Below are 26,322 nucleotides of genomic sequence, written 5' to 3' on the forward strand. Positions count from 1 at the left end.
ATGGAAGAGATAAATGGCATAATTAATAAGCTGGATCTAACAGAACTCATGGATCCAATAAATAGAGAATATGAATTTCTTTCAAGCACAAAAGGGACAGTCACAAAATTTGACCATATATTAAGTGAAAAGGCAATCTGAATAAGTATTTTAAAAATCTGTAGCATATAGTTGATGTTTTCTGGCCAATTATATAAGAAATCAATATTAAAATGTATTTTTAAACCATACAGAAAATTTTAAAATGCACTCTTTAAATAACTAATGGTTTTAAGTAGAATTCACAATGACTATTATAAAATATATCGATCTGAACACAACTGAGATGTATCTAAGAGATTTTCAAGGAACCTTTATTTATAGCCTTCAATAATTTTAGAAAGATTAAGAAACTAGAAAGATTAAGTACAAATGAGTTAAACATTTGACTCACAAAGCTAGATAATAAATGATAGAATATGTCAAAATAAAGTATAATGCAGGAAATATTAAATATAAGAAATTGGTAAAGTGGGCCCCTCTTATAGCTAAGAGTGCACATGTGAGTAAGTTCTGGACACTGGAGTATTATAAGAGAAAGGGGGATTTCCCTGGTGGCACAGTGGTTAAGAATCTGCCTGCCAATGCAGGGGACATGGGTTCTATCCCTGGTCCAGGAAGATCCCTCACGCCATGGAGCAACTAAGCCCGTGTGCCACGCTACTGAGCCTGTGCTCTAGAGCCCGTGAGCCACAACTACTGAGCCCGTGCCCCACAACAAGAGAAGCCACCGTAATGAGAAGCCCACGCACCACAATGAAGAGCAGCCCCCGCTCACCACAACTAGAGAAAGCCTGCGTGCAGCAATGAAGACCCAACACAGTCAAAAAAATAAATAAATTTATTTAAAGAAAAAAAAGAGAGGAAGGTTTGTTCTTATGAAATGTAGGCCTCTCTTCTTCCTCCTCAAAGTCCTTCCAACTGGCCGGAATGCAGATGAAAAAGCTGTTATTAAAGAGGGCATCTTTGACCATAAGGAATGAAGGCCACACAAAACACAGGAAGAAAGTAGAAGAAATCTGGATCCATGATACCCTGGCACTATTTTTCAGTCCTGTACTGCCTAACTGGACTCACATAAGAAAGAAAGAAACAGCTACCTTATTAAAGCTACTATATGCCCCTCACAGAAAAATCTACTCCTAAAAATAGTGATGATTCATCTCGGAATGCATTGCAATGTAATCCACCCCTTAAACGATAATTAACAAGTTATATTCCCAATAAGTAATGAAAATTAATTCAATACTAATTCATGTAGAAAAACAAAAATTTAGCAAATAGGAATAGAAGAGGAACATCCTTAACCAGATAAAGGTTTTCTATCAAAACTGTCCTGCAAGTATCATACAAGGATATCTTACATTATCTCTTTTGTTCAATGATACACTGGGGATGCTAGACAATTCAATACCACGAAAAATTAAATAAAATGGCTAAGATCACAGAGATCAAAACAAAATTTTCTTTATTTGTAAATGGCATTGCTGTCCACATAAGAAATCCAAGAAAATCTACAAATTATTAGACTTAGGAGTCTTTTAGGCTGTTTAGAGAAACCTGAAAGTTTGCGGGGGGGACAAAATATGGTAAATTATCCTACAAATAAAACCTCTTGATATTTTGTGCAGTTCAGTGCAGGTGGATTTTTAAATGGGTAACTAAGCTTGGCTACTTTATAAGTCAAAGCAGCCAATCATATGTATATTGATAATTGCCGTATGACAAGTATCTTAGTCAATGTGGGTTACCATGATAAAATACTATAGACTGGGTGGCTTAAACAACAGAAATACATTTTCTCGCAGTTCGGGAGGCTGCAAGATCAATGTCCAGCAAGGTTTGGTTTCTCGTGAGAGCTCCCTTTATGGCTTATGGATAGCTGTCTTCTCCCTCTATCCTCATATGGCAGGGGAGCAGGAGTAAAAGAGAGAGAGAGAGTGTGCTCTGGTGTCTCTCCTGATAAGGGCACTAATTCCATCATGACAGCCCCATCTTCGTGACCTCATCTAAACCTAATTATCTTCCCCAAACCCCATTTCCAAATACCATCACACTGGAAGTTATTAGAGTTTCAACATATAGCTGTAAAGGTTGGAGACATGCATTCAGTCCATAGCAACAAGTCTTCAAACTAAGATATTATGAAACTTTTATTACGTGGTATAGGGAATAAGGGATAAAAGAGTTTGTCTGAAACTGGCTCCAGTAATAAAGGTATGTTTGTGTTTTTTCCAATTTCACTATTTTCATACACAAAAGAATTCTCCCTTGAGTAATATTCATATACTATGGGCAAAATTAGTCTCATAGATGAAAAGAAATTCATATTTTTAAAAAGGCTTGAGGGAAATGTGGCAGGAATATCTTACAAAAAAAAAAAAATTCTACAAAGATGTCTCAAACCTCCTTGGGCAGTCATTTATGAAGCATCTCAATTCTGTATCATTTGGATGCTAATGAGACCCACCTGCCAACAGCAGGAGCCTAAACAGGATGGCCAAAAATCCCTAGAAAATAATCGAGATAGAAAAATAAGCCATCGTCAGCTTCTGAATAAGGAACTGGGTTACAGTCACATACAAAACCATAGACTAAATAGAAATTTCCCATCCAAAAAATGAAATGTGTGTGGAATTCTTGTTGAGTTAAATCCAGTACAACATACACATAACATTATCATTATTTGCAAACCTACTCTGAGTTTTCTTTGTAAGAACAAGCTTCCTTCATTAAGATATTGCTGCTGGGTGAAGGGGAGCGATCCCCTGAGATGCAATGTGACACCAACAGCAAAACTGCACATGGCATTAGTACTAGAAAAACTACGTTCTTGGCTCAGTCACAAGAATTTCATTTTGCTAAAAGAATCAGGAATTTCCTAACTCAATTGGTTTTTAACTTTAGCATGAGAAGGCCTAAAATGTTCTTAGCAGACTGAGTTCTAAAGATGTATGAAATATCTAGATGTTTTGAGAAAAAATTTTACGTGTGTTTCTGTGCTTTACTTTGTGTTCCTGTGTGTAAAGAAATGAATAAAATATGGTATTCTTCATTTATAAATTGATCCTACTGACCCTCTTATTTTCTAGTGATGATCTATTTATAACCTCAAATTCTCTTATGAATAAGGGCAAAAAGAGGGCTGGGCAAACTCAATGTCCACAAACCCACATATCTGCAATTGACTGATGCAGTAATTGAACCCAGAAATGTAGGATAAGTTTCAAGTGTCATGTCTACACAAGTCCTTATTGTGTTAAAATAAAACATTTCAAAGTAAAAGTTGTCTTTTTATCATAGCATATTTAATAGAAATGTGTACCCCTACGTTCTGATTTCAGTTTTGCCAGTGGGTTGGTGACCAGGGATAAGTAAGGTATGTCCTTCTACTCTATCTATATTTATAAAATGAGAAGGAGAATGATAGAAAAGTGAAAAGAAGTTGCAGACTGTAGAGTCAGAAAAATTGGGTTTAAGTTTGAAATGATGTAACTCTAGAGGCAGAACACCTTTAGAGTGACTATATGCTGAACAATTTCCAGGGCATCAGCCTGGCACTAAAGCTGCCATTGGAAATGACTATGGAGGAGAGATGCTCAAAAACTATTCCCCAAAATCACACCACACTTTCTCCATTAGGTAAATAAGTCTCTTCTTACACCACCCTGGTAGTTATCAGATTGCCTCATGATACACTATATTTTTACTTTGGTCATTTTACTCTCAATTTGATGCTATTGCTTTTCTGAGAAACGTTTCAATGGAATATGGAACTCTAAAGTGTGAGTTTAATTCTATATTGATACCACTATTTTTTCCTGTAATTTAAACTACATATGCCTTTTTAAATAAACAATGCAAGATCTTCCAAAGGAAGGTTCTGTAAGAGAATCATAGAATTTTAGAGGTAGAAAGGAATTGTAGACAATGTATTTCAGTAATAGTGTTTACATAAATCTCACAGCCAGGATATGGCCGATTCCTGTCACTGGGCTCTTAGCACAGCACTATCTATTATCAACAAAGATAATAGTCTCTCACATGAATCACTGATTCTTGCCAGTTGCTGACAGCCTGCTTTGTTCTGATCTCTCTTCATAAAAAACAGGATAATTTAAATGTTCTAAGATCTTTCATAAAAAAAGACTTAACCAAACAAAACCAATCAGAACCAGATAAAATTAGTACATGACCAGTAGAGTTACAAAGTTCTCTTCTAACTTTTTTTTGTGTGTGTGATACCATGAAAAGTAGCAGTTTTATTTCAGGTAGTAGAACCTAGTGGTCAGAAGCATATATTCCGGAGTCATAAAGATCTGTGACTGTGCCATTTACTAGCTGCATGACTTTTTGGGGTCTTAATTTTCACATTTAAAAACATAAATAATAGTTACTCTCATAGGGTTGAGAAGATGATGTGAAATCATCAATGCACATACTCAGGTCAGTGGCTAATGTAACATATGTGCCATTATTATAATTTCTTAATATATTTTATCCCTCTATATATTTTAGCATTATCAGTTAAAATAAACGTCCTCAAGTTAATGTTTAAAGTCTATAATAATATTTTTAATTTCTATGTGAATTATTTCACTTGATCTGCTCAAAAATCTGCTAAGATAAAAATCCATAGTAACCAAAAGGTTGATCTAGATTTTCCTTTCTCCTTCAATCTCAAAATGTTTCCTCCATTAAGGTACTGAAAAGAAAAGCTTACGAAAGACTTTCAGAGTTAAGTCTCAAATTCATAACACAACCTGATCTAAATTCAATAATTGCTTTCTAGTGTAAGTCTGATGGCTTAGCATTGTTGAGTTAGAAGAAAAGTTCCTCTCTGTTGTTGTACCCCAGTACAAAAATGAGATACCAGTAACAAGCACCACCCTCCAGATGGATGTGCTTCTGGGATGCTGAAATTCTCACAGACATAAGTCTGTGTCTGCAGAAGAGTTCAAAATATCAATTTAAATAAACACTCTCATAGAGAGGAAGAAGTATATTTCTCATATATCAATACACTTTGGCTAGGAAACAAGATTTAGCTAGGAAGGCTGGTTATATTAAACAGACCAATTCTCGTAGTATTAAATGCTTACATAATTCAAAGAGAACATCTCAGTGCTTCATAAATAGAACTAAAAAAATGCAGAGAAGACTGTCTCCTCTGACCAGTCATCTTCCTTAACTGCCTAGACCTTTGTCTTTGTGTATTTTTCACAGTACCAGTGTCACCTCCCCCTTTAGTTTGACTGGCTATATGTTACTAAAAATACCCAGCTACTTTATTCTCCCTGGGAGTAACCAAACCAGATGAGCCTTAGTACTTGTAATACCAAGATGCTGTGGCTTATTTATGGCTGCTACACAGCCCAGGGGCCAGGGACTCAACAAGTGTAAGTCTAGCAATGCTCCAACACATTGTAGACATGCTTTCCATTGTAATTTTTGCTCTTAATTTGCATTTCCCAATGAAGGGCACCCTTGGACTGGGAGACAGGAAGCCATGAGAAGTGATTCCAGTTCTGTTATAAATGGTTAGGTTATCAGGTTATTTTAATTTTTTTGTGTGTTTGTGTGATTTTTTTATTTTTATTTTTTATTTATTTATTTATTTATTTAAACATCTTTATTGGAGTATAATTGCTTTACAATGGTGTGTTAGCTTCTGCTTTATAACAAAGTGAATCAGTTATACATATACATAAGTTCCCATATCTCTTCCCTCTTGCGTCTCTCTCCCTCCCACATTTTAATTTTTTTGTGTCTTGTTTTTCTTCATCTAAAGAAGAGCTTGGACTACGGGTTTTTAGTGTCCTGCACAGGTCAAACATTCTATGATTCTGAGTAGTTTCTCACTAGTTGTCAAGTATTGATAATTTACAGTGTCTTCTTGTGCTCGTTTGGGGTTTTAGCTGTGGTTTTGTTTCTTTCGGTTTTGCTTCTGTGCTTTAATCCTGAGGAACACCGTGTTAGGTAGAAACCTCTCTCATGTCTTTAAAGAAGCAAGGCAGTCTGTGTCCACTCACAAAGGGCTCAGACCTTATTGCACTGGAATAATGTTTTCTAAAGTCAGAGTGAAAGCTAAAATATAATTGGCTGAGAGATGCTGCCTGGGAAAATTCACAGAGACCTCTGACATACTTTTACATTATCCTCCAGAGTACCTCAAGTTCTATTTATTCTTCAAACACTGAAATAACCCCAGCATATTTCAGTAACAGCTCAAGAAAGAACATCTTTCTGACTTCACCATGTATGGTTTCAATCCAACTGTTTCCATTTTCACATTGCATGCTGTTCCTGAGTTGGGTTCTCACAAACCTGACATACAGCCATATCTTCCCCAAAAGGGCAACGGATGCTTGCTGGAAAGAGGCATGTCAAAATTCCAACCAATCACTTGCAGCATTTATTCTTAACCCAGCCCAAATAGTTTAATAGCTCTTCTTGCCTGTTATAAATAGGTTCTGGTGCCTATCACTCCAGCTCACTGGGAAAGAATGCAAACAGTCCCAGGAATGAAATACTCAGGAAGGTTGTTTTGCTTGGTAAGAGCTATTTTATTTTAAATGACAAAATTTCCTCCAGACACGTAGAAAGCCTTACATTCTTCTTAGTCTGTGAGTTTCTCATCCTAAGGAAAGATGTGATGTTTCATATGAGAAAAGAAAAAGTAAGAGAGAGAGAGAGAGAGAGAGAGAGAGAGAGAGAGAGGAAGTTACATCAGTGATAAAAATGTGCTGAGCAAAACCTTACTCCTTCAGTTGGCCTTTAAAGGAACGCTCATTATTTTGAAGAAATTTGTGTGGTCATGCTGCATTCTCCAGGAACAAATATAGTTCATGTAAAGACCTGTTCAGAAGGACATCTAGAAAGCCAACAGCATGAAGGGACTAGAAACACATTACAGAAGACACCAAGCTGAGTCCATTGAATCAATAAAAGAAAAATCTCAGGAACAAAGTTTCAGTAAATAGACTTGTACTTTTTCTCCCATTCTAAGAAGTGAATGTGAGAAATATTCTATATTGCTATATAAATAGTTATTTTTTTCTTTGACTAAAAACCAATCAATGATGCATGTAAGAAAAAAATGTATGAAGACAGTTACAATTGCAAAATTTTCTGTTTCAATTATCAGTAAACTGTCATAATTGTAACGGGGATTTTAGTTTTTGATTTCTGAACCTAGAAATATTTCTCATTCCTGCTACAAGATAAGGAGAAAGCACATGATGAAAACTTATGTCTTTTGATTATGGTGACAAAATACAGTTCTAAAGGGCTTCCATGTCTTTTAAACATGGATAATGTGCCTTTTGCCAAGATCACCACATCTCACATTCAACTGCACGTGACAGTGATTTCCAGTTTTTTATGGCTGCAATTCTTTTCTTGACCTAAATCCCTAGGTCTGTAACTGGGAAGTTAGATGCTATATGCTTTTCTGAATACACAGTTTTAATAATTCTGGATGTTTTGAAGATTCTTAGAATAAATAAACTTTGTTCTGAGCATATGGTATACAGAAATATCTGGACACACAATAATGATGTTATATGATGTTTACTTTTGAACAATATGCTACATAGTTTTGAATTCTAGTCTGATCCATATTTATAGTGCAAATCATAGTTCTAATGATGCTAAAAAATAGCTTGTGTCTATAAGTATTTAAAAAAGGAGGCCATTAGACTGAGGTGTTTCCAATGCCCTGGCAGCCTACATAAGTGAACCCAAACCTAAGCCAACGTCAGTGCACTGGAATGCAAGAAAATGAAACTTAGTAGCAACCAGTCACAGACAGTCAACTAGGTGTTCCCAAATAAGGCAACTGCTTAAGCTATCACCAGTCAAATCACGTCTCAGCTTTAGTTCAGCATCTCCTCTATAAAAACCTTGCCTCTTGCTCTTTTCAGTGGGGTTCTCCTAACAACTTCTGGCTTGGTGCCGCTTGATTTGAATTAATGTATGCTCAGATAAACTCTTGAAAAGTTGTAATGTGCCTCAGTTTACTTTTTAACAAGTGTAACCAATGACATTTTTCTTGAAATCAAAACTAGGAAAGTGATTGGAACAATTGTTCTTAGAGTTTTTAGTTGACTCCTGATCTAAGAAACATCAACCTGTCCCAAATCAGGGAAACATAAAGGTAGTAGAGGAATGTTGGGGTCATGAGACATTCCAAAAATAGTTGACTACATTTTTTTGCTAGTTCAGACACTGACTGTGTCCATCAAATCCTGATGACACGTACACACAAAGACTTTATTATAGGCATTCGAAATTTTCACATGGACTTCATAAAGTATCTAAATAAAGTTGTTTTTAAATTGAATCTTCTAAATTGCTTTTACTTCAAAAAAAGTCCTTCCCTATCCCCTTTCAATATGAGAGAGTCCATGTTAATTCTCCTTCTTACCAAAGTTTAGCAGATACCCAAAGGGGCTATTAAAATGCTTATGTAATTGATGAAAGAAATTGAAGACAACACAAACAGATGGAAAGATATACCATGTTCTTGGATTGGGAGAATCAATATTGTGAAAATGACCATACTACCCAAGGCAATCTACAGATTCAATGTAATCCCTATCACACTACCAATGGCATTTTTCACAGAACTAGAACAAAAAATTTTACAATTTGTATGGAAACACAAAAGACCCCGAATAGCCAAAGAAATCTTGACAAAGAATGGAGCTGGAGGAATCAGGCTCCCTGACTTCAGACTAATACTACAAAGCTACAGTCATCAAAACAGTATGGTACTGGCACAAAAACAAACATATAGATCAATGGAACAAGATAGAAAGCCCAGAAATAAATGTATGCACTTATGGTCAATTAATCTACAACAAAGCAGGCAAGAATATACAATGGAGAAAAGACAGTTTCTTCAACAAGTGGTGCTGGGAAAACTGGACAGTTACATGTAGAAGAATGAAATTAGAACATTCTCTAACATCATATACAAAAATAAATGCAAAATGGATTAAAGACCTAAATGTGAGACTGGATGATGTAAAACTCCTAGAGGAAAACATAGGCAGAACACTCTGACATAAACTGCAGCAACAGTTTTTTGGATCTGTCTCCTAGAGTAATGGAAATAAGAACAAAAATAAACAAATGGGACCTAATTAAACTTAAAAGCTTTGGCACAGCAAAGGAAACCATAAACAAAGCAGAAAGATAACCTACAGAATGGAAGAAAATATTTGCAAACAATGCTACGGACAAGAGATTAATTTCAAAAATATACAAAGAGCTCATATAGCTCAATATCAAAAAAAGCAAACAACCCAATCAAAAAATGGACAGAAAACGTAAATAGACACTTCTCCAAAGAAGACATACAGATGGCGAAAAGGCACATGAAAAGATTCTCAACATTGCTAATTATCAGAGAAATGCAAATCAAACTACAGTGAGGTATACTTTACCCCAGTCAGAATGGCTATCATCAAAATGTCTATAAATACTAAATGCTGGAGAGGGTGTGGAGAGAAAGGAACCCTCCTACACTGTTCGTGGGAATGTAAATTGGTGCAGCAACTATGGAGAACAGAATGGAGGTTCTTTAAAAAACTAAAAATAGAGTACCATATGATCCAGTGATCCCACTCTTGGGCATATACCCAGAGAAAACTCTAATTTGAAAAGATATATGCACCCTATGTTCATAGCAGCACTACTTACAATAGCCAAGACATAGAAGCAACCTAAGTGTCCACTGACAGATGAATGGATAAAGAAGATGTGGTATATATACACAATGGAATATTACTCAGCCATAAGAAAGAATGAAATAATGCCATTTGCAGCAACATGGATGGACCTAGAGATTATCACACTAAGTGAAGTAAGTCAGACAGAGAAAGATAAATATATGGTATTGCTTATATGTGGACTCTAAAAAAATGATACAAATGAACTTATTTACAAAACAGAAATAAAATCACAGACAGAAAACAAACTTATGGTTACCAAAGGGGAAAAGTGGGGAGGGATAAATTAGGAGCTTGACATTAAAAGATACACACAAATATATATAAAATAGCTAACCACCAAGGGCCTACTGTGTAGCACAGGGAACTACACTCAATACCTTGTAATAACCTATAATGGAAAGGAATCTAGAAAAGAATATATATATATATGTATATATATATACATATATACATATATGTATATATATACACATATATATATATATATATCTGAATCACTTTGCTGTACACCTGAAACTAACACAACATTGTAAATCAACTATACTTCAATAAAAATTAAAACAATAAATAAAATGCCTATGTAAACTCACTCTGCCCTGTTAGAAGCATATACACGACTGAATATATTTTTTCTAATTTAAATATATTCTTCAAAGAATTTTTATTGACGGGGACTCATTTCAACTTCTTGGCATTTGGGGTGTTTCCTGTGACCCTACCTTTCTCTTGGCTAGTTAATCACTCATCAGTCCTGTGTCATCTGCCACCAAACTCCACAGATAAAGTGGGAATCTGATTAACTGCACAGAGCATAGTTATTCACAGTACGCATGATGTTAACTAATGTACCTATAAAGTCTAAGTCTAAAGAGTAGAACTTAAAAAAGTATCTATCTTGACCCAACTGTTTTTAAAAAGTGCTAAGGCAGTTCAAAGAGCAGAATAGTTAGAAATGTTCAAAATGTCAAGGCAGGGTTTTGAAGTGGCCTAAACCACACTTGAAGCTCCGTCTACCCTTCCAATTTCTACTTAATAAGGAAAAATAGAAAGAGTGAAATCTTTGGTCCATTTCTTTTTGTCAAAGTAGGCAAAGTTCATTTAAAATCCGGACAATAATTCTTCTCGATTTTAAATCAAGAAATGAAATCCCTCCACCATAGCCTCCTATAATGTGAGACCTCGCAGTATGACAAGTACAATTAGACATGTTAGAAGGTTCAGTCTATTAAGGTACATGGTGACCTGAAAAATACACTGACCTTTCTAATTAGTATTATAGTAGTCCAGTTGATAAACAAATGGACCTCACTGCTAATAATCACATTACCAAGTTAAAAGAAAAGTGTTTAAATGATTTCTTTCACAAATATAGACTTTCCAAATCAACATAACTGCAGAGGCATGAACCAGTAAAGACTGGACAAAAATTAGAAAACTGTCTTATATTAAAATTAGAGCAATTCCTAAAGCCTCCACTTACTTTATACTTGGAAATGATGAGCATTGATCTTAGTTTCAGATAAAAACCACCATCCTAGGTACTATTTCCTTTTTCTTTACAATTTAAACTTTTAAAAACCAATGTCAGCAATTTTACATCCTCTCTTGCACCTGGAAAAGTGCTATTTCAGACTTACAGGTTACCCTTCACTTCTCTACTCATTTCACTTCTTAGCTCTATGTGAAAAGTTGGGGAAAATATTCTTTCCAATAAGTATACCTTTGGTATACTCCTTGTTTATCCATTTGGCTGTGGCCTGGGTTTAAGTCACCCCCAAGATGTTAAAATTATGAAGATCCTTAAACTACAGACTGTGCTCTTTGAATGATGAGAAGGGAAACAATACTAAAAGTGTTTCCAAAAGAAGCACTGACTTCTGGTGGGCAGAATACTGAGTAACGTTCCAATGGGAAGACAAAATTTCCTTTCAGACAAGTTTAAATATCATTTGGTTAAGACATAGCATTAAGATATGACAGGTTATAAAAGGATTTTGACAAGTGATTTTAATTTTTAGGGAAGATAAAATAATAGAAGCAAAGTACCAATAAAGGGGTCAGTGAAATATTTAAAAACTCAGTTCTGCCAACAAACAAGCAATATTGATGAGTACATTTTTTAAAATTTCGGCTCTATTAAGGTATAATTGATGTATAAAATTATAAGATATTTAAAGTGTACAATGTGGTGATTTGATATACATATACATCATGAAAGGATACCCCCTTAATCTAGTTAATTAACACATCTATCACCTCACTTATTTATCTTTTTTTTAGTGAAAATATTTAAGTTCGACTCTCTTAGCAAATTTCAGTTATACAAAAAGTGTTATCAACTATAGTCACCATGTTATACATTAGATTCTTAGACTCTGTCTTGTAGCTGAAAGTTTGTACCCTTTCACCAACCTCTCCCTATTTCCCCTACCACCTAACCCCTGACAACCACTTTTCTACTCTGTTTCTATGAGTTTCACTTTTTTTAAAAAAAAGATTCCACATATAAGTGATATCATGCAGTATTTGTCTTTCTTTGTCTGGCTTATTTCACTTCACATAATGTCTTCAAGGTCCATCCATGCTGTCCCATATGGCAGTATTTCCTTCTTTCTCATGGTTGAATATTACTTTGTGTACATATACCACATCTTTATCCATTCATCCATCTATGGACACTTAGGTTGCTTCCATATCTTGACTATTGTGAATAATGTTGTAATGAACACGGGAGTGCTGATATCTCTCCAATATCCTGTTTTCATTTCCTTTGGATATACACCCAGAGGTGGGATTGCTGGATCATATGGTAGTTCTACTTTTAATTTTTTGAGCAAACCCCATACTGTTTTCCATAGTGCCTGCACCAGTTTACATTCTCACCAACAGAACACAAGTTTTCTTCTTCTATGTCCTCACCAACACTTGTCATCTCTTGTCTTTTTTAGGATAGCCATGCTAACAGGAGTGAGGTGAAATCTCATTGTGGTTTTGATTTCCACTTCCGTGATGATTAGTGATGTTGAGCACTGTTTCATGTACCTGTTGCCCGTTTGTATGTCTTGTTTGGGAAAAATATCTGTTCGGTTCCTCTGCCCATATTTTATTTGGATTTTTTAGGTTTTTTTTTTTTGTTATTGAGTTGTATGAGTTTTTATATTTTTTGAATATTAACCCCTTATCAGACATATGATTTGCAAATATTTTCTCCAATTCTGTAGATTGTCCTTTCACTTTTTGATGATCTTTTTAGTTGATGTAGTCCTGCTAATTATTTTTCCTTTCATTGCTTTTGCTCCGTGTATGCTTTTATGTGCTTAGCATTTTATTTGGTATTGTGGAGGATTCAGAGGTTTTGACACAATCATTGCCCTTAAACAGTTTACATTTGGGGAGAAAACTAATAAACATAGAGCAAGTAAAAGATGAAATAAGAATGTAAATGTGGCATTAACAATATGTGCACTAGGAGCTCAGAAGAGGAACAAATAGAAAATCATTTGTAAGAGCTGTCAGGGAATGATTCATGGTGGAAGGACTTGAACTGCACTCTGAGTCGGGCTGACGAAAGACTGGGGAGGAGTTATTAAAAGGAGGAGTGGAATGAGCAAAGGCCATGAAGAGCCCAGTGTGCTGGGTAACAGGAGATTTTTGAGGATACTGGTTTGCATGGAGAAAGGCTGCATGTGGGAAGCAGAAGGACATTAGAATGGAAGGGGAGAGTGGAGCTAGACATAGTTCAAAGAGGATTATAAATCTATGTGATATGTAATGAAGGACTCCTGTCTTTTCTTTAATACAACTTAAGCCATACATTTTAAAAAGCCAGCTTCAAATTTTTTGTGGGACTCTTTAAAAATATTCCTTAAATTGGAGCCTGTCTGGAAAATAATCTAAAATTAGTACTTATAAACCTAAGTTCTAAATTTTTGTTAATGAATGGGATGATTTTTGCCTGTGCCAGTTATCTTATTCTAGTAGCATAAATTATGCTGTCTAATACTGCCGGGCACTTTATGATGTTATTAAAATCTGTTGGAGAATTACTCTAACCATATTCTTACAGAGCCTAGAGTTATATATAGACTCAACACAAATTTGTGTATCCACTCTGTTAGTCATTAATTACTTCAGTCCACATTTACTGAGCACTGTCTCTGTGCCAAGTGCTCTACTGGGCACTGAGGATGCAGAAAAAAGAAACAGTCCATGACTTCAATGAGTCCAGTGGAAGAGATAAACATATAAACAGATTAAGAACTGTGTATGACAGAGGGAAACGTCCACTGTATCAACACTTTTAATAAGGTGGTTTTATTTTCAGCAACTTCTTATCAGAGATCAAAGTAATACAAAAGACATAGGTATTTCAGGATGTCACAAGAGCAGTGTTTCTCTAAAAGCTATTGCCCATTGCTGGTTACCAAAATGTCACAGCATCAGAATGCACAGGAGGTTTGAGCTGCTTGATCTTGAAGCCTCTGTACAGGCAGTGATGGCGGGCAGTGTATGTGGAAGGAACGGATGTGCCCTAGACACCTGTTTCAGTCTTGGAAGAAAATGATAACAATGGGATACGTGCTCTTCTGCCCCCAGAAACTTCTGAAAAATGTCTGCTGCTCTAACTGATGGGTCGCTGTTAGCCTTAGTGGCACCAAAGGAGGGAAGGTCTGAATAAGCAAACAAACTCTGTGGTGTTGTTCCTTTAGACCATCTTTACCCTCTTTCAGTCTCATTAAATGGGGTAACTTATGATGATATAGATTTAGTTCCAGGGCCTCTCACACTCAAGTTATCTTACCACATGGTTACTGAGGCTGGTATTTTAATGGACTCAAATCTTTCCATTAGAGATAAAACCAAAGTCTTGAATGAAAATGCTTAGTTGAGATAATGCACATTACTGAAATTCATTCACACCCAGGTAAAGCGGAATCCATCAACCACACTTTAAAGGCTGGTATCGAGTTCTCTTCTGTTTACACAACAGGGGAAGGTTAGAAAGCAGCTGCAGTGTGCCAAGGCAGGTCAAGAATGTGGAAGCTGAGGGCTGTGAAAAGGGAGCATGAATTTCATTAACTTCATAGTTTCGTTTGAGATTGACCACGCAACTCTGAGTGTATGTAAGTCAATGTTGTTCATAGACGCTGAACACTGTGTGCAGCTGGATCCTACCCGTTAAGCACAGATGACGTCACTTTGCAGAAGTCAGCCGTGCTACCCATGATTATAAGGATTTTGTTTGCTTTTTTAAACGAAGGACTGTTGTTAATTCAAGATGATTTCTAGACAAAGAACAATGTTAAGGTGGAGCCTCCAACGAGGACCACTTGAGTTCAAATCTTGGATCCTTTTCTTTCAGGCTGTGTGATCTTGAGAATGTAGCTTGACCAGTCTGTGCCCAAGTTCTCATCTGTAAAAAGGGATGAGAATACTACCTAACTCAGAGGGTTGCTGTGATAGTTAAAAGAGACAATACAAAAATGGCTCTTCATACATAGAAAGCTCTCAATTCATACCTATTATAATTATTTTCTATACAGAACTGAAAAATGCCATCCAAAGTCACTGAATTGACTTAGCTGAGACAAAAGTAGGCATGCTCTGGTAAAAAAGGAAACTGGGTAACTTAGTAAGATAATTAGACATTTACATCACATTCTGCAGGCTATTCTAGAATATTTTGCATATTTTATGAGTCATGAAATAGGATATCATCAGTATTTAACCCTAGAAATCTCTGAAAGATGTGCTAGCATCATAGGGACTTTCCTGAAGACTGTCAAAATGAGCTTCTTAAATATTTACATCAAAGTATCCAAATGGTAGAGGAGATGGAAGGTAGGTTGAGATACAGCCCAAAGGGAGCCCTGGCAAGGAGAAATTTCTTTTATGTCTCCTTTGTGTTACAGGCTAACAGATATCTGCCTAAATATAGAAAGTTTTCACAAAAAATTCTAAGATGGATGCTCCAGGAAGTGTTACCTTGTTCATCCTGGGGTATCAACCACTGGCAACCCCAGCATGGCTTCCCAGAAATTCAGTTACTCTAATTTGAGAAGCATAATGCCAGGAGATATAAACAGAATTCCAATTAGCATGCTGCCACTGAAGTAGGTCATACAAATTATTTAAGTAAGTAAGAGGCACTTACTTGAGTGCCAAGAAGCACTCAAGATAAATCTTGAGAATTCTGGTTCTCCGATCATTTACATCTGTATTAACAATTTGAAAAAAATTAAAATGTGATTGAGTGCACTTTTTATTTGCTGAATTTTATATTTTTTAATTTATTCAGAAGGTATACCTGATTCTCAAAATAACTTCAAGTCATCATATTGATCTTCAATTAGTGCATCAGGTTGCCCAAATTACTCTTGTTAAAATGTTCAGGTTTTCGTATAAAGAATGCTTTACAGTATATCGTTTAAAAAATATGATAATTTGTTTCTTTGTTAACATTTTTTAGCTGATCACTTTTGGCCATGGAAAGGACAGGGAGATGTGGAAAATACCTAAAAGAAATAAACAAATCCAATAAAGTTTTAACATTCTTCTACAAAACAGGAAAAAAAAAAAAGAGTGACTAGCCAACAATAGCATAAAACTCTGATGTGCCATGCTCAAATAGGGAGTAAAGCTATTTAAGAAAGTACTGATTATAACAATTTATATATTTATCTAGCTCTTTTGATGGATCCTTCTCATATTTTTAAATTAAAGTGTTAAATATCTGCTCTGATTAGTTGGACCTTTCTCAATGCCTTGTGGAATTATTCAGGGTATGCAGTATCTCTGTGGGCACATAAAAGTTCTTGGATAATTACCATCAGTTATTTCAAAATACAAAAATGGACTAGTTTAATTACAGAGAAGTTAATTCATGCGTATCATTTTGGCAGTGGCACGAGGGTAAAAATAATCTCTCTCCACAGTAACCAAATACAGCAAGGAAATTCTAATTGAATCACATGTGTTACATGGACTTGAGCCACACTGTTTTGGGTCAGGGACATTTATTTCCATCACCTTTTAAAAAATAAAGTATCACATTACAGTTAAATTCCAAAGGTGTTTCTTCCCCACGAATCAAAATTAAGTAAAATTAACTTATCAAAACAACTATATGGACTTCTGGATAAGCATGTTGAGTTAAACACACAGGTTTATCATCGCTTCAACCCAGAGCCCCACTAAACTATCAGTGAAGGAATATAAACAAGCATAAAGCAATGAGGATAAAAATAAGAAAAGAGAGGATTAAAATAGATGAGAAATGGTGTAGAACTGAACCATCCTTCCAGTTGCTCAGACTGAAAACCTTAGCGTCATCCATGATGCCAACTCTCTTGAGATAATACTTATGTCCAATCCATGAGGGAATCTTGTGAGATCTACCATCAAAATATATTCAGAATTTAGCCATTTTTTCACCACTTCCACTGCTATCACACTAGTAAAGGCCACCATTATCTCTTGTCTAGATTACTGCAGGGATCTCTTCCCTGGCCTCTCCTGACCCACTGCTGTCCATTCTCAGCATAGCGGCCATTGTTTCTCTTAACAATGTCAGATCTTCTAATGACATCAGTCATATTTAAACACTGCCCCCTTGCCTCTTAAGAGGAGGTTCCTAATTTTCACAATGGCCCACAACACCCTACCTGGTCTGGATTTCTCTTCCTGATCTGCCCTACCACTTTTGCCCTTGCTAATCTGCTTGGTCCATACTTGCCTCCTGCCTCCAACATACTAGCTGTACTGCTGCCTCAGGTTTCATGTGCTGCTCCTTTTGCCTGGGGTACCCTTCTCCCCAGAGTTACACAACTCAAATGCTACCTGTAACTTCACTTTCTCGTTGATACCTTTTCCAACACGCCTGAAGTCCAATCCCAATCTTTACATATCTAATATCCATTAACCCACTGTAATTTTTTCCCATAGCATTTATCACTCTCTAAAATACTAAATAATTTACTTATTGTGTGTATTATCTGTCTCATCCAGTAGAATGTAAGCTCCTGGGAGCAGAGTTTTGACCATTTTTTATCTCCACTGTATCACCTATACCTATAATACCTGAGCCACTAGGTGTTCATAATAAGCTTGCCAGATAAAACACAGGATGACCAGTTAACTTTGAATTTCAGATAAACAGCAAGTAATGTTTTAGTATAGGTGTGTTTCATGCAATATTTGGAACATACTTACTCTAAAAAAAATCTGTTATTCATCTAGAATTCAAGTTTAACTGAGTGCCCTATGATCTTATTTGCTAAATCTGGCCATCCTAACTCAAAAACATTTGTCAAATGAATGAATAAGAACTTTGGAGGCTGGAAAGCAGAGGGAATAATGGTAAATAATTTAGCAAGTTACAGATCGTTAAATACTAAACATCAACAGAACTAGGGTAAAGGAGGACAGGTATGAGGAAGCCAGTAAGAAAGAAAACTAAGAACCCTGGAAACCGTGTAAGGAATTCAAGGCATCCGGTGCTCTTAAAGTGGGGGTTAAAAACTGCATGGGGCAGAGAGTGGGGAACTAAAAATGGGAAGGTTAGGTTGAAATCTTTAAAAGAAAAGTTAGACATTTAAAATCACCCACATGTTGACCAAACAGATGACTGCCTCTATTTTACTCAAGCACAAAACTAAAATTTTACCTTTTGGAGAAAATGAACACTAAAGGTACAGTAGACAAAACAACTTAACAGCAATTTGGATAAAATGTAACAGAAATTTATTATAAAAACTCTTAGCCAACTAGCAATAGACAGAGACATCCTTAACGTGATAATGGATGGCTACAAAATCTACAGGAAACAAAATACTACTGGTGAAATACAAAAAGCCTACCACAAAGTTTGGAAATAAAACTAGAGTGTTTGCTAAAACCACAACTATTCATTATCCAGTTAAATAATGAAAGGAGAAAGAAGAAAACATACAAGAACTGGAAAACCTGATTGTGAATATAGAAAATTTAAATGTTTATAGGTAAACTGATAGAATTAATAAGTGAATTTAGCAAGGTTCCTGGATATAAAAGTCACTTATATTTACATATGCTAACAAAAACAGATGGAAATGTAATTCTTTATAAAGTGATAACATTTATGAAAGCATAAAATCTAAATATATAGGAATAAATCTAAGAAAAGATGTATAATACTTCTATACAATACTACAAAATATTACTGAGAGAAATATAAAAGATTTCAATAAATATTCAGTGATTGACAGAACTGATACTATAAAACTTTCAATATCCTCAAATTAATTTACAAATTCAATAAAATCCAAATAAAATATAATAGGTATTTCAACAGAAATTGAAAACCTGGTACTAAAATTTACATGAAAACACAAGAGGTCAAGAACAGTTAAACAATTCTTGAAGAATAACAAAGTTGGAGAACTCACACTACCAGATTTCAAGATTTATTGTGAGGTTGCAGTAATTAAAACAATGTGGTATTGATGCAAAAACATATATACCAATGGAACAGAAAAGGGAATCTAGAAACAGTAGGTCAAGTATATGGTCTCTTGATTTATGACAATAAACAAAAATCAATTTCATGTGAATTGCAATGTATAAATATGAAATGCAAAGCAATAAAGATTCAAGGAGGTAACATGAAAGAATACCTTCATGAATTAAGAAGGGCAGATTTCTTAAACAGGACAAAAAAAGCATTCACCATAAAGGAAAACAATGAAAAATTGTACTTCATTAAAATTAACTTTTTCATTAAAACAACACTAAGACAGTGAAAAGTCACAGAGTGGAAGAAGATATAGGCAATACATATATTTGATGAAGACCTCATGTCCAGAATAGAAAAAGAACTCAAAAATAAAGAAAAATACAACTCAAAAACCCTTCTTCATTCGACCAATTTCCTCCACTGAAGAGGACAGCCAAATGGCCAATAAGCATATGGGAAGGTATTCAAAGTGATTAACCAACAGGAAGATTCCAGTTAAAACAGTGAGTTACTACTGCTCGTTCATCAGAATGGCTACTATTAAAACAAACACACAAACAAGCAAACAAACCTGACAACACCAAGGGTTGGGGAGAATGTGGAGCAACAGCAACTTTTCCTACATTGCTGATGGGAATGTAAATGAGGACAACCTCTTTGGAAAACGTGTATACCCTAGCAATGCCACTCAGCTACATATCAAATGGGAATGAATACATATGTTCACTAAGAGACATATAGAAGAATGCTCATAGCAGCTTTATTTGTGACGGTCCCAAATTAGAAACAACCCTCTCATCCATCAACAAATAGAATGGGTAAATGGCAGTCGAATTAAAAAAAAAAACAAAAAAACCCCTACTGTACACACAAAAATGGGTAAGGCTCACAAATGTGATGTTGTGCAAAAATATTTACAGACAAAAGAGTATATACATACTGTATGATTCCATTTACCTAATATTCAAAAACAGGCAAAGTTAATCCATCAAAGATAATAAAAGTCAGGGCAGTGGCTCTCCTAGGTAAGTAGGGTAATGCTTTTAGAGAGGATAAGAAGGTGGATGGGCTCTGATGCTATCTGTCTTGATTTAGGTGGTAGTTATAGGCATATGTCTAATTTGTAACAACTCATCAAGCTGTACACTTATAATGTGTGCATTCTTCTGTATATGTATTATATTTAAGTAAACATTTTACAAGTGAAAAAGCAATTTTGAACAAAAAAGAAAGAAGGAATATTTCCAGGGTCCAACCAGGATAAGGAAGCAGTTAGTGGAGAGATAAATGAAGGTTGAAATTAAATCTTCCCCTGTGGGTATTTGCTGATCCCAGGAACCTAAAGAGCCCTGAGTTTTAATTTAGATACTTGGCAAAGTGATGAGTTAAAATATAGATCCTGGCCATAAAGTTGGACCCTCAGGGCTGGGGCAGGAGAGGGTGTCTCGAAAATATTTATCTCCTGGCAAAGAGAAATGTCAAGAAAACTTCCTGGTCTTTGTCTAGATTTTGGGGAAAAATATTCAAAACTACAGGATTGGGGTTCAAATTTAAACTACCTGTGGGGTTTGAGAAAGCTCAAGATAAGGAATTAAAGCTCAAGGTAAGGAATTATCACTGCGTAAATAATGCCCCCTATTGCTTAGCTGAAGCAAACAGTATCCTATCTGGAAGAATATACACTCAGTTCAACTGTCACAAAATGATCATAAATTAAATTCTGAAGATAAGCTCAAAATTTAAAATTTTAAAAGAATCACATGAGAAAACAAGCTATCATACACTCTCAATATCATTTTTCCACTTAAAGTCTAAGTAAAGAAAATTGAAGTCTAAAATTTATAGGTAAATTTCAAATATTTATCTATAAATCTTTAATGGATGTAGGTGGCAACAGTTTTATGCCATGTTTTTAAGTGATATGTGGGAACTGGTTTCTTTTCAGGGCTAAAAAATGAAAAGGATGAGTCAAATATATAGAAGACTAATACAACTCAACTGAATAATTCTAATAATATGGATCCTATTTATTAGGTGTATGGAGTTTGGAAGACTTAATATGTTACAGCTAAGAAGCAAAATACGTGGCCAAATGAAAAGTCAAGTTCATTAGGAAGGTGACCACGCAATAAAAGGTAAAATCATATATTCTTGGTTCTCATATACATTTCTACTCTATAGAACTAGTCATTACAGGGACTCAAACTTCACAAATAATTGTGAATGACTTTATGATACCTCTAGGAAACACAGAGAGCCACTCTACATGGTCCCCTCTTTCCACTTTCTACGTGAATAGGCTTGCAAACATCCAAGCTAACAGAAAGTGACCAAAATAAATAGTACCAGTAAAGTTGCTTAGATGCTAGGAATAATCATCCATAAACTGTTCTCGGTTCAGCATGAATAACCATAGATACACACAATGCAACACAGAAAGCTAAAACTGTGCATTATAAAGATAGCAGGGCCTTTGAAAAGTTCAAACAGGTGTGCAGTACACTTGGCCACTGGGTCAAGACTGTTTTATACCATGACGTCTTGTTTTTGCTCCCCTGCTAATAATTCAAGATTGTGCTGGTCTTCTATCTATAATTTGTGCTGTCTTAGTCACATACACAAGGTAACTAAAAGTAACATTATTCTACATTAAACAAATGACTACTTTTTATTTTCCAAGGTTTGAAAATGTCTGGGGATAAAGTTTTCACCTCAGGAATAGTATAGGTTTCTACCTAGAACTCAAAATTCTTCCTGAAAAATCTAATTTCCTTTTGTTCTTGATTTGTAAAAGTCTTCAATGTTTTTAACTCTGCATCAAAGATTTTCTATGCAGCCAAAAATATGATATTTAATGCCAAAGTAAAAAGTAAGCTGAATTAACTTCTCAAATCCCAATTCTTAAAAGTTAAAGCTGAAAGTTCATTAGAAAATCAGTTTTGAGAACTGTTAAGCCCAGATCAATTTAAAAATAATTTGAATACTCTGTGAATTCAAAGCTCCTCTACTACGACTCAGTACTGTATTAAGATTATTAGATTTAAAGATCAGATGGCAACTTCTTACCCACTGCTTTACAAATTAATGTTAATGTTATAATTGTAAGACAGGATAAATCATGGATAATTCTGTTCCTAGGAATTACTCCAGCAGGACTTGGGGAACAGACACACTTTCATACAGACAAGTTATTTTATACTACTTTTAAAAACGATATATAAAGAGGTGGGGGAGGGAGAGAGCAAGAGAGTACACTATTATTTAGGTAAGTATATGGATATAACATAGAATGGATAATATACAAAAGGTCCTCAACTTACGATGGTTTGATTTAATGATTTTTCAACCTTAAAATGGTGCAAAAGCGATACACATTCAGTTGAAACTGTACTTCAAATTTTGAATTTTGACCTTTTCCTGGGCTGGCGATATTTGGGCCAATACAGAGGTCTTATGATGCTGGACATCAGTAGTGAGCTGCAGTTCCCAGCCAACCACACAGTCATGAGGGTAAACAACCGATACACTTACAACCATTCTGTACCCACACAACCATTCTGTTTTTCACTTTCAGTACACATGAGATAGTCAACACTTTATTCTAAAATAAGCTTTGTGTTAGATGATTTTGTCCAACTGTAGGCTAATGTAAGTGTTCTAAGCATGTTTAAGGTAGATTAGGCTAAGACGTTCTCGTAGGTTAGGTGTATTAAATGCATTTTTAATTAATGATATTTTCAGCTTATGATGGGATTTATTGGGATGTAACTCCATCGTAAATTGAGGAAGATCTGTGTATATAAATAAAATTTTGTATTTGCTTTCTGATTGGGCCAGAACTCCAATATGTTTCAGCAACGCACAACCTCTGTTCAATCCTGTAGCACATTCTTGCTAGGTCTCATGGAATCTCGCCTTACTCAAACTTGGCTCACCCCCAGCCAAAGAGCAATGGTAAATCCTTACACAAATTTTGGTTCCCACCTCTGTGCAGCTTCCTCTTCTCTGGTACCCTGCATTACAAATTCCAGCTCAGGCAACCTCAAACTCTAATCTCTGCCTCCAAAGCTCAGCAAGACTGCGTGTCTATTTGTCTATATGGATTCCCCATCCCTGTACTGTGGCAAGAATCTACTACCCAGGCAAAAAAAAAGAAAAAAGAAAAGAAAAGAAAAGAAAACAACACAACCTGGAAAAATAGTAGGGCTCACCTTGTGTCTTTCCTTTATTTCAATGATTATAGTCCTGTGATGCCCATTCGTCAATGCTTAGAAACAGCTGTCTCACGTATTTTCTTGTTTTATAGTTGTTTTTAGCAAGAGGCAATTAATTATTGGTTGCTATGTCATGGCTGAAAATGGCAATCTCCTGTGCTTAACTACTGATTTTATTTAATAGTTACAGGAATATTAATGTTTTCTGTACCTTCCTAAGTCAATTGTGTTTTTCCAAGAATTTTTCTATTACACTTAACTTTTCATATTTCCTGGCAAAAAGTTGCTTATAACATCTTCTTGTTTTCATTTCAATATCTGCAGCATCCATGCATTCCTAATATTTTTTGGTGACTTCTCTCTTTTTCTTTTTTTAAAAATTTTTATTGGAGTATAGTTGATTTACAATGTTGTGTTAGTTTCAGGTGTACAGCAAAGTGAATCAGTTATACATATACATATAGCCACTCTTTTTTAGATTCTTTTCTCATATAGGTCATTACAGAGTGTTGAGTAGAGTTCCCTGTGCTAAACAGTAGGTCCTTACTGGTTACCTATTTTATATATAGTAGTGTGTATATGTCAATCCCAATCTCCCAATTTATACTTCCCTCTTTTTCTTGATAAATTTCATCAAAGGTTTGTCAAATTTATTAGCCTTTTCAATGAACTAATCTTTTCTGCTGTTGATCCTCTGTGTTGAATGTTTCGCTATACTTAGTATTTTCTGCTCTTATCGTTATTGTTTCTTTCCATTTTCTTTTGGTTAATTTTTCGGTTCTTCATGACTATGCATAGTTCATTAGCAATTCAGATCGTCATTTCTTTGGCAGTATGTGATTTTTCATGTGAAAAGTCATATTGGGTACACTATACATGAAGGCAGAGACATCTGTTTATCTTTGTATTTCTAAGGCCTAGTACATAGTAGGTCCTCAGATAATGTTTGTTGATTTAAGGATCTGGAAAAGTACATTTTAATATGACTAGTTCTTGGGAAAATACAAAAATCTTGCCATGTTACAAAATTTACTCATGATATAATCTTTAAGAAATCACTGGGGTTGTCCAAAGTCATGCTGTGAAATAGCATATGGCATCAATATTGGTCAGCTCTTAAAGCACATCATTGTCTAGGTCAATGGATATTCAACAGTGTTGAATTTGTTTACAATATCTCCAATTTTTTTCTGAACTCTCTCTCAAGTTCTTAAAAGGTAAAGCAGCTAAATCATGCATTTTTAATATATTTTTTCCTTCTAGCCTTCTTCTGATTTCACTTAGATTTGTGGGCAATATCTGAAAAATTGGAACCCACAAGTAACTTTAAATAACATTAAGAAATGAAGAGTTTATCTAATAAATAGGTCATTAAAGAAATTAACTGGGACTTCCCTGGGGGAGCAGTTGTTAAGATTCTGCACTCCCAATGCAGGGCGCCCGGGTTTGATCCCTGGTCAGGGAACTAGATCCCACATGCATGCTGCAACTAAGAGTTCATATGCCGCAGCTAAGGAGCTGGCGAACCGCAACTAAGGAGCCCGCCTGCCACAACTAAGACCCAGCACAACCAAATAAATAAATATAAAAAAATAAAAATTAAAAAATTAAAAAAAAAGAAATTAACCTGTTGTCATGTCATTTATTATTAACTATTACTAACAATCAGATTTTGATTTTTACAAGAAGGTGCCTATAAAGTCACCCTGAATGTTAGGTGTATATAGTTCATGTCTACCTTATGTCAAGTACAACATAAAAATATAGAACATTTGACAACTAATTTTTGAAATACTGTGAAGGGAGAAGATTGAAAATGTAGACCATGGACCCCAGGACTCAAATATCTCCTCTTGTCAATCTTATTTCCAAATCTTTCCATCCTTTACCTGTTAATGAATTTTTAGATATCCATGTATGGAGAGAAGTAATCATATACAGCATTCAAAATTCTGAATGCTTTGAAACTGTAAAGACCTAAGAAGTAAGGATACTGGGGTTTTTTTTTTCTATTGAACATTAAACCTAATACATAAGTACTTAGATCTCAATTTTACCTTCTACTTACATTTTGACAAGAATAATGGTAAAATCATCTGCATTAATTAAACAACAGAATAATTTTTCAGGGCCTACTTTATGACAGGCACAGTATACACATGCTTCCTTAAGCGCCCAGAATCATGCCTGGTGACAAAGACAAATCATTCTAAGGTCCATTTACATTTACACAGGCTATTCAAAGAATAGAGTGTAAAAGGCACTTTGGATCAAGTGCATATTACAAGATTTTTTTCAACCTATATGATTGAAGATGCCTGATTTCAGACTGTGTTAGGAAGGGCCACTATGAAAGATCAAGTATGAACAAAGCATGATTGGTTGGTTCCCTTCTGAAGACTCTAATGAGATTTTATTGATGCTTAAATAACTTTTTAAAATCTCCAGTTTCACTAAATATCGTTTTATTGGGAAAAAACTGTAAAGATACCACTTCCCAATCTTCTACGCTTCTGCTTAAATACAATATTCTCCTAGTAGATAACTAAAGCTGTAATAAAAGAAAGTAGACAAAACAAACAAAACAAAACCCCAAACATATGAGTCTGAAATAGTCAAATAGTTCTGCATATACTCTAAATTATATAACTAGAAACAGCCTAATAGTTGCTGAGCAGTTACTAAGGTAGCTCTGGTAGTGAACAAATATCTTTCTGGGGCCTCTAAAGCTTCACAAAGAAGCCAAGCAAAGGCAGTTCAATGGGGTGAATTGCTGAAATTTGAAGGTGTTACTGGGTTGATATTTTCTGATTCCTTTCTACAATTTGGCCAGATA

At 35.2% G+C, this 26,322-nt stretch overlaps 1 protein-coding gene across 15 annotated transcripts in view; it reads right to left on the reverse strand.

Moving 5' to 3' along the window:
- The window catches only part of LOC309635344 (uncharacterized protein), a 334,869-nt gene that overhangs the window by 183,822 nt on the left and 124,725 nt on the right, over positions 1-26,322 (reverse strand). Inside the window, exon 5 of one of the 15 annotated variants that reach the window (XR_014248780.1) lies at positions 11-2,549. The exons of 13 other annotated variants lie outside the window; for them this stretch is intronic. Coding sequence is in view for 1 of the 2 variants with exons in the window: in XM_082406398.1 (XP_082262524.1) it covers positions 15,082-15,192 (111 nt within the window). In the remaining variant the exon portion in view is untranslated. Of the gene's footprint in view, positions 1-10; positions 2,550-6,685; positions 15,193-26,322 lie in introns of those variants that run through there. One more of the 15 variants, XM_082406398.1, reaches the window with a different exon arrangement.

Source organism: Balaenoptera borealis (assembly GCF_965194805.1).
Source record: "Balaenoptera borealis genome assembly, chromosome: 9".
Classification (NCBI taxonomy): domain Eukaryota; kingdom Metazoa; phylum Chordata; class Mammalia; order Artiodactyla; family Balaenopteridae; genus Balaenoptera; species Balaenoptera borealis.